A 16,689-nucleotide genomic window follows, 5' to 3' on the forward strand; every position below is an offset into this window, starting at 1 on the left:
CACACACACTCACTCACAGAGCACAGGGAAGTGTGTGTGACTGTGTGTCCTGTGTGTGTGTCCTGCAGTGTCTGCAGGCTCTAGAGTTCCTCCATGCTAACCAGGTGATCCACAGAGACATCAAGAGTGACAACGTGCTGCTGGGAATGGACGGATCTGTCAAGCTCAGTAAGAACACACACACACACACACACACACTCTTTCTGTCTGCCTCCACTTCCTCTCTCCCTTCCCCTCCCCTCCTTCTCCACCTCTCCTCTATAGCTGGTTATGGGTTCTGTGCCTAGATAATATGCCATGACAATCCTAAGTGGTGTCCTATTGTTTTGTATTGGCTTGACAATCACACTAACATACCTGTTTTCTCTCCTCTGTCCAGCTGAATGTGCCTAGATGAATGTTTCATATTAGCTTGACAATCACACTAACTTGGATCTTATTGCATTGTAGCCTATCATTATACTATTGGCTTGACAATCCCTCTAACATGTCTGTTCTCTCCCCTCCCTCTCTAGCTGACTTTGGGTTCTGTGCCCAGATCACTCCAGAGCAGAGTAAAAGGAGCACCATGGTGGGGACTCCCTACTGGATGGCTCCAGAGGTGGTGACCAGGAAGGCCTACGGACCCAAGGTGGACATCTGGTCCCTGGGAATCATGGCTATAGAGATGGTGGAGGGAGAACCCCCTTACCTCAACGAGAACCCACTCAGGGTGAGGATAGATGTGTGTGTGTGTGGGGGGGGGTTCCATGCGTGTGTGTGTGTCCAGGCAGTGCACTTGATGGCCACTAATGTTGAGTGTGTGTCTGTGTGTCTCCTACAGGCCCTCTACCTGATAGCCACCAATGGGACTCCAGAGCTCCAGTCTCCAGAGAAGTTATCTCCAGTGTTCAGGTCCTTCCTGTCCCGCTGTCTGGAGATGGACGTAGAGAAGAGAGGAGGGGGGAAAGAACTACTGCAGGTACACACATACAAACACACTCACAAACACACACACAAACACACACACAAACACACACACAAACACACACACACGCACACAAACACACACACACACACAAACACACACACAAACACACACACAAACACACACACACACACAAACACACACACAAACACACACACAAACACACACACACAAACACACACACAAACACACACACAAACACACACACACACACACACAAACAAACACACACACAAACACACACAAACACACCATGATGAGAGTAGTTTGTTTCATTGGTTGATCTCCTGTCTTCCCTGCAGCATCCATTCCTAAAGCTGGCCAAGCCTCTCTCCAGCCTCACCCCTCTCATCCTGGCAGCCAAGGAGGCCATGAAGAGCAACCGCTAACCGCTAACTCTGTTAGTCACAGATACACTGGATTCCTATGTCTCTGTGTTAGCCTGACCGCTACCTGCTAACTACTAGCCTTACCAGCTAACTTCCAGCCCTACTGTGCCATCTCCTCAGTGCCTCTCCGTAACTGACAGCATCTCCTCCTTGATGCTAAACGCTAGCCTGCTAGCGCCCAGGCTCGTACACCTACAAGTCACACAAGTCAGCCTCCTGCTCTGTTTGATTCCCCTTCCCCTCTGTCCTTTACCCCCTCACTCCATATCACACACATGTCTTACTATGTCTCTTACCCCCACCCTGTCTGTCCCTCATCCCCCCTCCTCATCTGTCCATCACCCCCCCCTCCTCATCTGTCCCTCATCCCCCCTCCTCATCTGTCCATCACCCCCCCTCCTCATCTGTCCCTCACCCCCCCCTCCTCATCTGTCCCTCATCCCCCCCTCCTCATCTGTCCATCACCCCCCTCCTCATCTGTCCCTCATCCCCCCTCCTCATCTGTCCCTCATCCCCCTCCTCATCTGTCCCTCATCCCCCTCCTCATCTGTCCATCACCCCCTCCTCATCTGTCCCTCATCCCCCTCCTCATCTGTCCATCACCCCCCTCCTCATCTGTCCCCCACCCCCACCTCCCCATTTTCCACACCCTCTTTTTTTAGTCAGATGTTGTGAAGTTTTCTTGTTCTGTCTGTCTCTGTGCTTGCTACCTGTTCTTTCTCTCTCTCTATTCTGACTAAGAAACTTAAAGGTGCAATCTGTACATTTTCTGTCCCACAAACAAATAGTTCATTTGAAGCCTACAGTATCAGTGTTGCAGTACACCTGCAAATAAAACTACAGATTGCACCTTTAACAAAATGAAATAAAATAATTGCTGTATGGAACTATCTCGGTATTCAATTGAAATATTTGGGCAGCAAAACCTACAAAATTCATTTTTTTTAAACCGTTTTGTATATTATGTACTTTGGCAAATGTTGAGGGAAAAAAATCTGGATATTTAGACAACTGTTTTATAATGTGTATGTATACTTTTTATTTTGTATTTTGTAACTAACATTCTAATAGAAACGTTCCATAACGTTGTGCCTTAATGAACACAACCTCTATGCTCTATGGGGGGAATCCTAACTTTCACTTAATTAAGTTGAATTTTCACTCAGCCTCCCATTGACATCAATGTATGACTACGTGAAAATGTTTTGGCCAATCAGAAAGCATTCGACCATGCTAGAGTAGTTCCATTCCAGTCAGAGAGGTTCATTGGTTGAGTCTGATGATGGTGATGATTTTAATGAGAAGCATCCCCTTTCATTGTTCATTTTTCGTTAATGAAACCAAAAGTGTTTTTTACTGGAAACCATGTATTTTCAAACAGTCTATGTAAATTATTATTAAAGATAGACTTGAACTAATGCTTGTGTGCTTGTGTCTATGTATAACATAATAGGTGTAGTACTGTGGCTGTGCCAGTGGAGGGCATTCTGCCTTCACTGCTTTTCACGAGGGTATCTCCCTCTCTCTCTCTTTCCCCCACCCACCCCTTTACCCCACCCTCTCTCTCTCTTTCTCACTCCCTCCCTTTCTCTCTCTCTGCTCCTCCTCTCCTCCTCCTTTCTCTCTGCCTTCTCTCCCCCTCTCTCTTTCTCAGTCATAGTGTTTCATCTCTCAGGTCATTAACAGCTGGATTACAGTGTAATTATGGGACCAATATAAATCACTGATTGTTAGATGGTTTCACATTTAGATACGTATGCTATACAATACCCGATAGCATCTGTAGTTGGGGAACATGTATGTCTTGATAGCGCTGTGTGTGTGTGTAACCAGAGAGGCCCAGAGTGAAACTGGACTGATCAGGTGTCAGACGGAGAGCAGAGCTGAGGAAGAGATGGCGTCCTGAAGGTGTGTTTTAGAGGTAGACAGACTACTGAGGTCTGTGTGTGTCAAGACAACATATAGTGGTGTGTGTTATTTGGTTCAGGGAGAGAGTGGTACTTGTGTGTTTCTGAAGAGAGGAGAGGGGGAGAGCAGAGAGTAGAGAGGAGAGTAGGAGAGAGGAGAGGGGGAGAGCAGAGAATAGGAGAGGGGGAGGCCGGATCCATGTTATCCTGCAGGCCGGATCCCGGATACTCTGCAGGTCGGGTCCTAAACCTCTCAGCAGGCTGGTGAGTGACAGACAGTAAGCTCTTTACTGCAGTACTAGAGGACTGATTTTACTGGGTGACCAGAGCCATATAGAGGTTTGGCCAACTTTGCCAGTCATAACGAGTATTTGGATTCTCAGTAACCATAGCAGTTCAGTTAGCTGTTTGAAAAGTCAGTAAATTCAACATTTCTCTATATGGCTCTATCTGTGTATCACTACCAAGGTGAAGCATTGCTGTGGCAGTAAAGCAGTGGGTTGTTACAGTAAAACGGTGAGTTTTTGTTGTAAAGTGCTTTGCATCAAGTTTCACTGTATTGTCTGTGTGTGTGTGTGTGTGTGTGTGTGTGTGTGTGTGTGGAGGTGGATGTACGGCTAGAGTTCTCATGTATTAAACATGGTTGTTAGAAACCCAACACACCTTTAGCCAACACACACCTCTCCCTCTTACGTCTCTCTACAATGTGTGTGAGTGTGTGTGTGCATGTGTGCGTGTGTTCGTGCATGCCAGTGTGTGCATGTGTGTGTGTGGTAAAAAAAAAAACTGATGACACAGCTAAACGGTTAAATGTTAACTCCCAGGCTGGAGCCATCTGGAGGACCACGCCTATCCCAGAGTTCAATGGGCCAAAGGTCTCTTGTCATCCGCTGCTTCGATCAAGAGAGAGAGCGAGAAGACACCTGACCACCGCTGAATGACTCCTGAGAGACGGAGAGACCAAACCTCTACCAAGCTTCTCCAGCCCTGTCTGATCCTCTCTTCACGGTAAGTCTTCAGTTTACACTCCTGTTTCAGCTAATATTTACTACGCAAATACAGTAGTCTATGTGGTGCTTTCTGGCACTTACAGTATATCAAAGGAGGAAGACTGATCGATCACTACTTAGCACCAAATGATACGGAGTCTAGGGCTGCAATGAGTCACCAAAGTCTACTAAGTAGCTGGCAAAAAGTAGGATGTAAAATATAGCAGAATTTTTCATACAGTCTCGTCTCAGCCGGTACTGTTTAAGTTATGTAATATACTTGTTGCACTTAGTTAATAAAGTCTTGCTAAGTAAATGTCTAACTAGCTACTACTATCATTCATCTGTATATATTTTGCATTAATGTAATTTAGTTACCAAGGACACCACATAATAATGAACATATCAGCTCACAACACTGCAGTTATCTCCGCAGCTGATGTTCATACGGAAATGGCTGTAAAATAATAAAACTCCTCTTCTCTACCCAGTGCAGCAGCACAACTCCTAGCCTCTGTTAGGCCAGTCGGCAGACCCATTCTACTCAGCCAGGAGTGACTGAACACGGGGAGCAGAGAGACCTTGGCCCCTCTCGTCCAGAACAGGACCAGACAGACACAGGCTTTATTGAAGGTGTGTTCTGGGGTATGAGCCCCCTTGGGTCAGGTGTGTGGAGAGTGTGTGGAAGGTCAGTGAGGGGGGCTGTCAGGGTGTGTGGCGGGGAGGGCGAGGAGTGTGTAAAGTTTACATAAGGCCGCAGTGTGTGGGTCTTCATTTTCAATTCAGTCAATTCAAATTCAAAAATGTGCATCCGAAATCGAATTCATTTCCTCAATTGACTAAACTTGAATGGAACAGTAGAGAACTGAGGGAACAAAGTCACGGCCATATATAGAGTCCAAGCTGAGTGTGCCCTCAGAACTGCCTCAATTCGTTGGAGCATGGACTCTACAAGGTGTCAAAAGCGTTCCACAGGGATGCTGGCCCATGTTGACTCCAATGCTTCCCACAGTTGTTTCAAGTTGGCTGGATGTCCTCTTAGTGGTGGACCATTCTTGATACACACAGGAAACTGTTGAGTGTGAAAAACCCAGCAACGTTGCAGTTCTTGACCCACACAAACTGGTGCGCCTGGCACCTACTATCATACCCCGTTTAAAGGCACTTCAATCTTTTGTCTTGCCCATTCACCCTCTGAATGGCACACATGCACAATCCATGTCTCATTTGTCTCAAGGCTTAAAAATCATTCTTTAACCTGTCTCCTCATCTTCATCTACACTGATTGAAGTGGATTTAACAAGTGACATCAATAAGGGATCATAGCTTTCACCTGGACTTACCTGGTCAGTCTATGTCATGGAAAGAGCAGGTGTTTCTAATGTTTTGTACACTCAGGCCATTCTAGCACACAACACATTTCCGTATTGTCCTCTCATCTCTCTCTCTAGTTAATAACCACAACATCTATTTTCAATAATAATAGATCATCATACAGAACTGTATCATGTTGTCTTTGAGAGCATAAAGATATGGGCCCAGACCTTCTGGGGCTTAGATTGTATGGTTGAATAATACACTCTATAGATTTTATGGCCTAATATATAGATTCGATTTTAGATTGTAGATCGTCATATCTTTACTCTCTCCTTTTTGTAGTTAGCTCTGTATTCTCTGCAGCCTGTGCTAGCACACTTATCACTGTTATAATGGGTAGATTAGCTTGTTGCTCAATACACTGGCAGGTCAATGGAAGCATGAGGTCACAATGGAAGCATGAGGTCACATTGGAAGCATGTTGCCTGTTTGTGAGTTTAGCAGTTTTTTTCTGCATCTGTACCTCGCGTTTCTATTACAAATATTTCCCTTTATTGTGATGATAAATTGACCGTGCGTGTGTGTGTGTGTGTGTGTGTATCAGGTACCCTAGACAGACTGTCCAGTATGGCGAACAAGGTGACCCAGATATCACGAGAGGACCTAGAGGAGCTCCGAGAGGCTTTCAACAGGATCGGTCAGTCACACACACACACACACACACACACACACACATAGCGTTTGCAGCAAATGCTGACTCAGGTCAGTGTTTATGGCTAATCATAAAGCAGTATACTATTTTTTTATTGGTCAGCTCACTCTGTGTCAGGGGTTGCTTTACTTTATTTTTTGTTTCGACCTGCACACCTGTTCTACCACGTTACTTTAGGCGTGCAAAAGGTTTCGTTCTACGTGTCAGGGGTTGCCAGGTCCAATGGTGAACTGAGTGGTTGCCAGATTTTGTTCCATTATCTGATCATAATTTTCAGATCATCATTAGAGTCAGTACATTCCTGATAAGTGAGCATCAGATTGCTGCAAACTCTGTATAACTGTACTGCAGTTCATCGGACCCAATTAGGAGGCGTTAAATAACCTAGAGGTTAGAGAGAGAGATAGGTAACCTAAAGGTTAGAGAGTGAGATAGGTAACCTAGAGGTTAGAGAGGGAGATAGGTAACCTAAAGGTTAGAGAGTGAGATAGGTAACCTAGAGGTTAGATAGGTAACCTAAAGGTTAGAGAGTGAGATAGGTAACCTATAGGTTAGATAGGTATATAGTGTGATGTCACGAGAGGCTGTGTCCTGGAGGGACGTTACATCCCCCTGAGGTGGCTGCAAACCCAGACAGCTATGGCTCCATCTGCTGGTATGGTCGGGAACTCCACCCCTCTATGGCCAATCTTCCCACGCAGCTGAAACAAATGAGGAGCTGATGAGCTGAAGGTTTGGGAAGGGAAGAGACACAGTCTCCAACCTGGGCTCTCTGGAGGACAAGAGTGCTGCACGTCCACTTCCATGAGGAATATAAGGATTTGGAGATACTTACCTTTGGGAAATACTCACCTTTGGATATATGCACCTGTGGAAATACGTGTGGGACATTTGGAAGGACGTTTTGCTGGGTTGGCCACTCGCTGCAACGTGGAAGACAGTAAGACTGGGGAAAAGTTATTTGAGCGAGGGAGAGTTATGATTTTGGATGTGGAAGAGACATCCCTGAACTGTTAACCCTTAAGAGCCACCAGAGAACAGTATTGTGTTATACTTTCGTTAGTTTCCCAAGACCGTTAATAAAATCCTTGTTTTGGTTGAACCTGGTCTCCTTGCACTACTTGAGCAATCCCGCTGAAAGCTGTGTAGCCTCTCGTGACATCACAGATGGTGGAGAATACGGGCACGCTCAAGCGTTAATAGTGCATGTCAGAGGAGGATACCGAAGGTTTGATCACCCAGTTTTCCAAGTTGGCCGTAGGCTCCCCGCCCGACTGAAATGGAGGACATATTGAAAGCCCTTGTTGCTGGCCAGCAAGCCCAGATGCAAGTAAACGTGGCTCTCTTGGAGGAGCAAAAGAAAGCCAACCTTCTGAAGGCAGAGGAATTGCAGTTGCAGAGACAGAGGGTGGTCCAAAATACCCGCCCAATAAAGGCAAGTGACTTTATATCTAAGATGGGAGCTACCGATGACATTGAGGCATACCTGCATGCATTTGAGGCCACGGCCACTAGGGAAGCCTGGCCCAAGCAACAGTGGGTTGGTCTGTTAGCCCCCCTTTCTAACCGGGGAATCGCTGAATGCTGTCCGGGACCTGGGCCCTGACCAGGTTACTGACTATGATGCCCTGAAGTCTGAGATCCTCAGCAGATATGGACTCACAAAGTTTGGTATGGCCCAGCGCTTTCACAGCTGGACCTTCCAACCAGACCAACCTCCTCGGGCGCCGATGCATGAACTTGTCCGAATCGCAAGGAAATGGCTGGATCCGCAGAGGAATACAGCAGCGGCGGTGGTGGAGGCCGTTGTGGTGGATCGTTACCTACGCGCCCTGCCTTATGAGGCAAAACGGTTCATCAGTCAACAGGCCTTGACCACGGCTGATCTGACCGTGGAAGCTGTGGAAAAGTACCAGGCCACAGCGGAGATGCTGAATGCTTCCCGAAAAGACCCCAGGAGGGCGGCCCCACCACAAATGGGAAGAACCCGTCCAAAGGACCCCCAAGGTCTCGAACCCAGCCACGTCAGGACTTATCCCGGCTCCAGGGGGAGCCAGAAACCAGGCGGGTCCAAGAAGAGTACACCAGGAGGGGGGAAACTCGACAGTGTTACCGGTGTGGGGAGATGGGACATATCTCCTGGCAGTGTGGGAAACCAGCCGATGAACCTATGCCCACTGCGGAGTCCTCCAGCTCAGCACCCACACACCGTTTGCCTCGCTCTTGGGAGTCGTAGATGGCGGCCCAGATCGACCCCCCCACCTGCCCGGTAACTGTGAATCACCATGATGTGGAGGCCTTACTGGATTCTGGTAGCCGGGCCACCCTGGTGCGTAAGGATTTGGTGGGCCCAACGTGTCTGACCCCGGGGAAAGTCCTCCCAGTTTCCTGTGTCCATGGGGACACCAGAGAATACCCCATTACTGAACTTACAATGACCAGCACACGGGGAACCATACACACGACGGCGGGGGTGGTTGATTCCCTCCCCGTCCCTGTCCTAATTGGACGAGACTGCCCAGCCTTTTACCCACTCTGGAGAGAGTCTCAGGAGAGGATAACCCGAGTACCTCGGAAACGGAGAGGCAAGACTCATCCTGGGAAGGCTCCGGTGCAATCCTCCGAGTTACTCACTCCCGCCCGGGCTCTGATAGGGATGGCAGGTGCCCAGACCGACACAGAGACGGAGCTACAGAATCTGGACAAAGAACTGTCTGGTCTGAAGGGGACCGCTGAGAGGTATCGTTTGTTAAAGCAACAGTTAGACATGAAGACAGAAGAGTTAGATATCCTCCAGGCTAAACTCCAACAGAGCTCCTTCCCTAAGCAACAGGAGGAGCTGGAGAGGCTGCGCAGGACCATCGAGGAGTGTGAGGAGACCCTGCGCAGTAGTAAGGAGGTCCAGAAGAAGGCAGAGGAGAAGTACAAGGTGTTGGAGAACAAGATGAAGAATGCGGAGGCAGAGAGAGAGAAGGAACTGAAAGCTGCTCAACAGAAGCTAAACTCTGCTAAAACCAAGGCTGATGCGTTCAGTAAGGAACTCAAGGAGAGACAACAGGAGGCTGAGTCCCTGGTCCTAGAGTTGGAGGAGTTGAAGAGAGAGCAGTCTGGCAAGCACCACGGCAATGCGGACGCCCTCTCCCGGCGTGATGCCTTCTTCGCTGCCTTTACCCCGACAAGGACGTCGGTCCCGAGGAGGGGGATGTGTGATGTCACGAGAGGCTGTGTCCTGGAGGGACGTTACATCCCCCTGAGGTGGCTGCAAACCCAGACAGCTATGGCTCCATCTGCTGGTATGGTCGGGAACTCCACCCCTCTATGGCCAATCTTCCCACGCAGCTGAAACAAATGAGGAGCTGATGAGCTGAAGGTTTGGGAAGGGAAGAGACACAGTCTCCAACCTGGGCTCTCTGGAGGACAAGAGTGCTGCACGTCCACTTCCATGAGGAATATAAGGATTTGGAGATACTTACCTTTGGGAAATACTCACCTTTGGATATATGCACCTGTGGAAATACGTGTGGGACATTTGGAAGGACGTTTTGCTGGGTTGGCCACTCGCTGCAACGTGGAAGACAGTAAGACTGGGGAAAAGTTATTTGAGCGAGGGAGAGTTATGATTTTGGATGTGGAAGAGACATCCCTGAACTGTTAACCCTTAAGAGCCACCAGAGAACAGTATTGTGTTATACTTTCGTTAGTTTCCCAAGACCGTTAATAAAATCCTTGTTTTGGTTGAACCTGGTCTCCTTGCACTACTTGAGCAATCCCGCTGAAAGCTGTGTAGCCTCTCGTGACATCACAATAGGTAACCTAGAGGTTAGAGAGTGAGATAGGTAACCTAAAGGTTAGAGAGTGAGATAGGTAACCTAGAGGTTAGATAGGTATATAACTAACCCAGAGGTTAGAGAGAGAGATAGGTAACCTAAAGGTTAGAGAGTGAGATAGGTAACCTAGAGGTTAGAGAGAGAGATAGGTAACCTAGAGGTTAGAGAGAGAGATAGGTAACCTAGAGGTTAGAGAGTGAGATAGGTAACCTAAAGGTTAGAGAGTGAGATAGGTAACCTAAAGGTTAGAGAGTGAGATAGGTAACCTAGGGGTTAGATAGGGAGATAGGTAACCTAGAGGTTAGAGAGAGAGATAGGTAACCTAGAGGTTAGAGAGTGAGATAGGTAACCTAAAGGTTAGAGAGTGAGATAGGTAACCTAGAGGTTAGAGAGGGAGATAGGTAACCTAGAGGTTAGAGAGGGAGATAGCTAACCTAGAGGTTAGAGAGTGAGATAGGTAACCTAGAGGTTAGAGAGAGAGATAGGTAACCTAGAGGTTAGAGAGGGAGATAGGTAACCTAGAGGTTAGAGAGAGAGATAGGTAACCTAGAGGTTAGAGAGGGAGATAGGTAACCTAGAGGTTAGAGAATGAGATAGGTAACCTAGAGGTTAGATAGGTAACCTAGAGGTTAGAGAGAGAGATAGGTAACCTAGAGGTTAGATAGGTAACCTAGAGGTTAGAGAGGGAGATAGGTAACCTAGAGGTTAGAGAGGGAGATAGGTAACCTAAAGGTTAGAGAGTGAGATAGGTAACCTATAGGTTAGATAGGGAGATAGGTAACCTAGAGGTTAGAGAGTGAGATAGGTAACCTAGAGGTTAGAGAGTGAGATAGGTAACCTAGAGGTTAGATAGGTAACCTAGAGGTTAGAGAGGGAGATAGGTAACCTAGAGGTTAGAGAGGGAGATAGGTAACCTAGAGGTTAGAGAGGGAGATAGGTAACCTAGAGGTTAGATAGGTAACCTAGAGGTTAGAGAGAGAGATAGGTAACCTAGAGGTTAGATAGGTAACCTAGAGGTTAGAGAGTGAGATAGGTAACCTAGAGGTTAGAGAGGGAGATAGGTAACCTAGAGGTTAGAGAGTGAGATAGGTAACCTAGAGGTTAGAGAGAGAGATAGGTAACCTAGAGGTTAGAGAGTGAGATAGGTAACCTAGAGGTTAGAGAGGGAGATAGGTAACCTAGAGGTTAGAGAGGGAGATAGCTAACCTAGAGGTTAGAGAGTGAGATAGGTAACCTAGAGGTTAGAGAGAGAGATAGGTAACCTAGAGGTTAGAGAGTGAGATAGGTAACCTAGAGGTTAGAGAGAGAGATAGGTAACCTAGAGGTTAGAGAGGGAGATAGGTAACCTAGAGGTTAGAGAATGAGATAGGTAACCTAGAGGTTAGATAGGTAACCTAGAGGTTAGAGAGAGAGATAGGTAACCTAGAGGTTAGATAGGTAACCTAGAGGTTAGAGAGTGAGATAGGTAACCTAGAGGTTAGAGAGAGAGATAGGTAACCTAGAGGTTAGATAGGTAACCTAGAGGTTAGAGAGGGAGATAGGTAACCTAGAGGTTAGAGAGGGAGATAGGTAACCTAAAGGTTAGAGAGTGAGATAGGTAACCTATAGGTTAGATAGGGAGATAGGTAACCTAGAGGTTAGAGAGTGAGATAGGTAACCTAGAGGTTAGATAGGTAACCTAGAGGTTAGAGAGTGAGATAGGTAACCTAGAGGTTAGATAGGTAACCTAGAGGTTAGAGAGGGAGATAGGTAACCTAGAGGTTAGAGAGGGAGATAGGTAACCTAGAGGTTAGATAGGGAGATAGGTAACCTAGAGGTTAGATAGGTAACCTAGAGGTTAGAGAGAGAGATAGGTAACCTAGAGGTTAGATAGGTAACCTAGAGGTTAGAGAGTGAGATAGGTAACCTAGAGGTTAGAGAGGGAGATAGGTAACCTAGAGGTTAGAGAGTGAGATAGGTAACCTAGAGGTTAGAGAGAGAGATAGGTAACCTAGAGGTTAGAGAGTGAGATAGGTAACCTAGAGGTTAGAGAGAGAGATAGGTAACCTAGAGGTTAGATAGGGAGATAGGTAACCTAGAGGTTAGAGAGTGAGATAGGTAACCTAGAGGTTAGAGAGTGAGATAGGTAACCTAGAGGTTAGATAGGTAACCAAGAGGTTAGAGAGAGAGATAGGTAACCTAGAGGTTAGAGAGGGAGATAGGTAACCTAGAAGTTAGAGAGGGAGATAGCTAACCTAGAGGTTAGATAGGTAACCTAGAGGTTAGACAGGGAGACTAATAGCTAAAAGGTTGCTGGTTCAAATCCTGAACCCAGAGATGACAATTGGGGAGTGAACTAGTAACAGGGCCTTGAGCAAGGCACTTAATCTGGTCATAATTCTGTCTGCCTACCTACCTACCTCTCTGTCTGTCTGCCTGTGTGTTTCCTCCCATACAGACACTGACAACAGTGGTTTCGTCAGTGACTTTGAGCTGCAGGAGCTGTTCAGAGAGGCTCGTTTCTCCATGCCAGGCTACAAAGTCAGAGACATAGTGGAGATCTTCATAGCAGGAGACACCAACAAGGACGGGAAGATCAGCTTTGAAGAGTTTGTCTCTGTAAGATATAAAATACACCCAAGTAAAGATGGTGACACATGTAGGCAGCATGCACATCCACACTCACACACAGAGGCACGATCCATCCTGTCTTGTAGATCTACCAGGAGCTGAAGAGTAAGGAGCTCAGTGAGACGTTCAAGAAAACCATCGCCAGGAGAGAAGGGATACAATCCTTTGGAGGATTGTCAGGAATCTCCAGCGAGGGAACACAGCACTCCTACTCAGGTAGAGAGAGAGCGAGAGAGAAAGTGAGAGAGCGAGAGTGAGTGACTGAGTGAGCGAGAGCGAGCGAGAGCGAGCGAGAGCGATAGCGAGCGAGAGAGAGAGAGTGAGAGAGAGAGAGAGAGAGTTTGTGTCCTAGTCATGTAAGAACTTTGAAGTGTGTGTGTTAGATGAGGAGAAGGTGGCGTTTGTGAACTGGATCAACAAGTCTCTGGCCAAAGATGAAGACTGTAAACACCTTCTACCCATGGACCCTGATGGAGACAGTCTCTTCAAATCAGTAAAAGATGGGATCCTGCTCTGGTAACACACACACACAGGCACAAATATATATATACACACACTCACACACACACACTGCTAACATATACTCTGTTTTGTCTTTGCAGTAAAATGATCAACCTGTCCCAGCCTGACACCATCGATGAGAGAGTCATCAACACCAAGAAACACACCACCTTCACCATGACCGTGAGTTAACACACACACACAAACACACACGGTGTTTACAGGAACAGTTGGACTGTCCCATATCAAAACTCTAACTCACTCTCTCTCTCCCTTCTCTAGGAGAACCTGATGCTGGCGATAAACTCTGCGTTGTCTATCGGCTGTACCGTGGTCAACATTGACGCCCCTGACCTGATGGCTGGGAAACCCCACCTGGTGATGGGGCTGCTTTGGCAGATTATCAAGATAGGACTGTTCGCTGATATGGAGATCAGCCGCAACGAAGGTACACACACATTGTCAAACACATACACACATGCAAATATTCAAGAATGCATACACAGCCACAAACAAAGAGAGTGTCTAATTTAGTTTCAATGTCATATGAACTTCATGCCTATGTAAAATTATATGACCCCACCTGTAACATCCTGCAAGCCTATTGGCTATTTGTGTGTGTATCTGTACCACACTGCAAGTCTATTGGCTGATTGTGTGTATTTGCAGCTCTTATTAACCTGCTGTTTGAGGGGGAGGAGTTAGAGCACCTGATGTCAATGTCTCCTGAAGAACTGTTGCTACGCTGGGTCAACCATCACCTAGGCAATGCTGGGGCCCAGCCAATCAGCAACTTCAGCCAAGACATCAAGGTAACACACACACACACACACAGTCACTCAGGCACAGTCACGCACATAAACACACTCACACGCACACTAAACACACACACACACACAAACTCTGCAAATATGTGTTTGTATTAATCATGTTATTATACTGTATTTGTAGGATTCCAGGGCATATTTCTCCCTGTTGGACCAGATCTCACCTAAAGGAGAGGACATAGACGAGATGGCCATCCAAATCGACATGACCGGCATCAACGTAAGTGTGTGTGTGTCCAGATGTTCATGTTTGCTTGCGTGTGTGTGTTGCTGCTTACGTGTGTGTGTGCGTGTGTGTGTGTGTCTGTATAGGAGCGTGACGATGAACGCCGGGCAGAGATGATGCTTCGCCAGGCAGCCCGTCTGGACTGCAGACAGTTTGTGTCTCCTATGGATGTGGTGTCTGGCAACAGCAAGCTGAACCTGGCCTTTGTAGCCAACCTCTTCAACACACACCCGGCCCTGAAGAGGACTAGTAGCAACAACATAGACCTAACACTCATTGAGGGTGAGTGTGTAGCTCACTCACTCGCACACACACGCGCACACTCACAGCACACTGTAATACGTGTAATGTTGTCCTAACAGGAGAGTCCAGAGAGGAGAAAACATTCAGGAACTGGATGAACTCTCTGGGAGTTGCTCCCTACGTCAATCACCTCTACTGGTACAGTAACCAGAGCGAGCGAGCGAGCGAGAGAGAGAGAGAGAGAGAGAGAGAGAGAGAGAGAGAGAGAGAGAGAGAGAGAGAGAGAGAGAGAGAGAGAGAGAGAGAGAGAGAGAGAGAGAGAGAGAGAGAGAGAATGCATATCTGTGTGTGCATGTGTTGATTTGTGTGTGTGTGTGTTGCAGTGACCTGTGTGATGCGCTGGTGATTCTCCAGTTGTATGAGAAAGTCAATGTCCCTGTAGAGTGGAAGAAAGTCAACAGACCTCCATACTCTACACTGGGCAGTAACATGAAGAAGGTACACACACACACAGACTGACTTTCTTTAATCAATATAATGTTGATAAAAATACAGAGGATTTACAGGTATTGTGTTGGTGTGTCTGTAAGTGTAGTTGGAGAACTGTACCTATGCGGTGGAACTGGGTCGGAATAAAGCTCGATTCTCATTGGTGGGAATTGGAGGAGTGAATCTGAATGAAGGAAGTCCCATGCACACACTGGCTCTGGTCTGGCAGCTGATGAGGAGGTATGTACAATACAAACACACAAACACACACACACACACACACAAACCTTTCCTTTTTCACTTTGACATCTCTCTCACCTCTTACTGTCCCTCTATCAACCCCCCCTCAGGTACACTCTCCAGGTGTTGTCTGATCTAGGAGATGGGGAGAAGATTGGAGACCAGATCATAATCAACTGGGTCAACACTCAGCTCAAAGAGGGACACAAGGACTCACAGATCAGCAGCTTCAAGGTGTGTGTGTACGTGTGTGAGTGTGCAGTGCACGTTGTGTGTATGTGAACAGCTTTAATGTGTGTGTGTGTGTGTGTGTGTACGTGTGTGAGTGTGCAGTGCACGTTGTGTGTATGTGAACAGCTTTAATGTGTGTGTGTGTGTGCGTGCGTGCGTGCGTGCGTGAACATCTCTAATGTGCATCTGTGTGTGTGTGTGTGTGTGTGTGTGTCCTTATCAGGATAAGCTGATCAGTACTAGTCTCCCAGTGATAGACCTGTTAGACACCATCGCCCCCAAGTCTATCAAAGAGGAGCTGGTGAAGAGAGGAGAACTCACTGATGCAGACAAGCTCAACAACGCCAAGTAAATAACCCCTGACCCTTAACCTCTGATCTCTAAATGAACTCGATCTCGACCCCCAACCTTTAACCTCTTGCTTCTAACTGACCTCTATCCCCCTTGACCCCTGAGCTGACTTCCTTTCCCTTTTTTCTTCCTGTAGGTATGCTATCACGGTATCCAGGAAGATCGGTGCCCGTGTGTACGCTCTACCTGATGACCTGGTCGAGGTGAAACCCAAGATGGTTCTGACCGTGTTCGCATGCCTGATGGGGAGGGGCATGAAGAAAGCTGACCGCTGAACACACACACACACACTCAGACACACAAACATACACTAACAGCCTGTCCCAATTTGCCCCTACCCTTTTTCTCTTCATGTCTTCTGCTCATCTAGTCTCTGATTAGATCAGTGTATATAATCTGAGAATCTGTTCATTCAACATTTATTTCATACTGATAGAAACCGAGCGGTTATGTGCCTAGTGTGCTCAAGGAGGCACTGATGGATCATTTTAATATCTCTAATTTATTAATGTATGAATTAATTAAGTGTAAAAGAAATGACAGCATAGAATAATATATCTATATAGTTGTGGGGACACGTACCCTTTGGCTTCAATCACACACACACACGCACACACACACCCACACATACACACACCTTACAGAACTGACGGTACAGACACACTGCAGACCTGTAAATGTTGTGTAAAACTCAATCTACCAAAGACAATATACTGGCACCCTGACATTTTCTTCATGCAAATTGTGTGTGTGTGTGGGAGGGGGGATGGTACATTTTTGAATAGTCAATCATAAACACGTATAATAAAGCCTTTTAATAAATACCCTTGTGTTTATGACAACCATCATAAAGGACTTTTTCC

General features: G+C 46.8%; 2 protein-coding genes across 6 annotated transcripts in view; both read left to right on the forward strand.

Moving 5' to 3' along the window:
* LOC121587443 (serine/threonine-protein kinase PAK 2-like) overlaps positions 1-1,746 on the forward strand; it is a 15,414-nt gene extending 13,668 nt beyond the window's left edge. For all 4 annotated transcript variants that reach the window (XM_041904334.2, XM_041904337.2, XM_041904335.2 and 1 more), the window contains exons 12-15: positions 69-168; positions 516-712; positions 824-961; positions 1,270-1,746. In XM_041904334.2, the coding sequence (XP_041760268.1) occupies positions 69-168; positions 516-712; positions 824-961; positions 1,270-1,356 (522 nt within the window). In that variant the 3' untranslated portion in view covers positions 1,357-1,746. The remainder of the gene's footprint in view (positions 1-68; positions 169-515; positions 713-823; positions 962-1,269) is intronic.
* A 2,341-nt stretch (positions 1,747-4,087) lies between these two features.
* Positions 4,088-16,648, forward strand: pls1 (plastin 1 (I isoform)). 2 transcript variants are annotated; one of them, XM_041904332.2, is made up of 17 exons: positions 4,088-4,271; positions 4,749-4,885; positions 6,174-6,266; positions 12,546-12,706; positions 12,805-12,934; positions 13,102-13,234; positions 13,321-13,402; positions 13,502-13,667; positions 13,889-14,031; positions 14,171-14,266; positions 14,359-14,554; positions 14,635-14,713; positions 14,899-15,013; positions 15,111-15,244; positions 15,355-15,478; positions 15,699-15,823; positions 15,963-16,648. In XM_041904332.2, exons 3-17 carry the CDS (start codon positions 6,197-6,199, stop codon positions 16,099-16,101), a joined length of 1,893 nt encoding a protein of 630 aa, XP_041760266.1. In that variant the 5' UTR covers positions 4,088-4,271; positions 4,749-4,885; positions 6,174-6,196; the 3' UTR covers positions 16,102-16,648. The 2 variants fall into 2 exon arrangements, with proteins under 2 accessions (XP_041760266.1, XP_041760267.1); XM_041904333.2 differs by having other exon boundaries at positions 4,093-4,271; positions 4,744-4,885.
* Positions 16,649-16,689: the final 41 nt, after the last annotated feature.

This window comes from Coregonus clupeaformis, chromosome 26, assembly GCF_020615455.1.
Source record: "Coregonus clupeaformis isolate EN_2021a chromosome 26, ASM2061545v1, whole genome shotgun sequence".
Classification (NCBI taxonomy): Eukaryota; Metazoa; Chordata; class Actinopteri; order Salmoniformes; family Salmonidae; genus Coregonus; species Coregonus clupeaformis.

Excerpts from the sequence above, each read along its gene's own strand:
- pls1 (XM_041904332.2), top strand. The coding sequence starts at position 6,197 with ATGGCGAACAAGGTGACCCAGATATCACGAGAGGACCTAGAGGAGCTC. Across the intron at positions 14,714-14,898 it reads TACGTCAATCACCTCTACTG|TGACCTGTGTGATGCGCTGG; the intron begins GTACAGTAACCA and ends TGTGTGTTGCAG. Across the intron at positions 15,014-15,110 it reads TGGGCAGTAACATGAAGAAG|TTGGAGAACTGTACCTATGC; the intron begins GTACACACACAC and ends CTGTAAGTGTAG.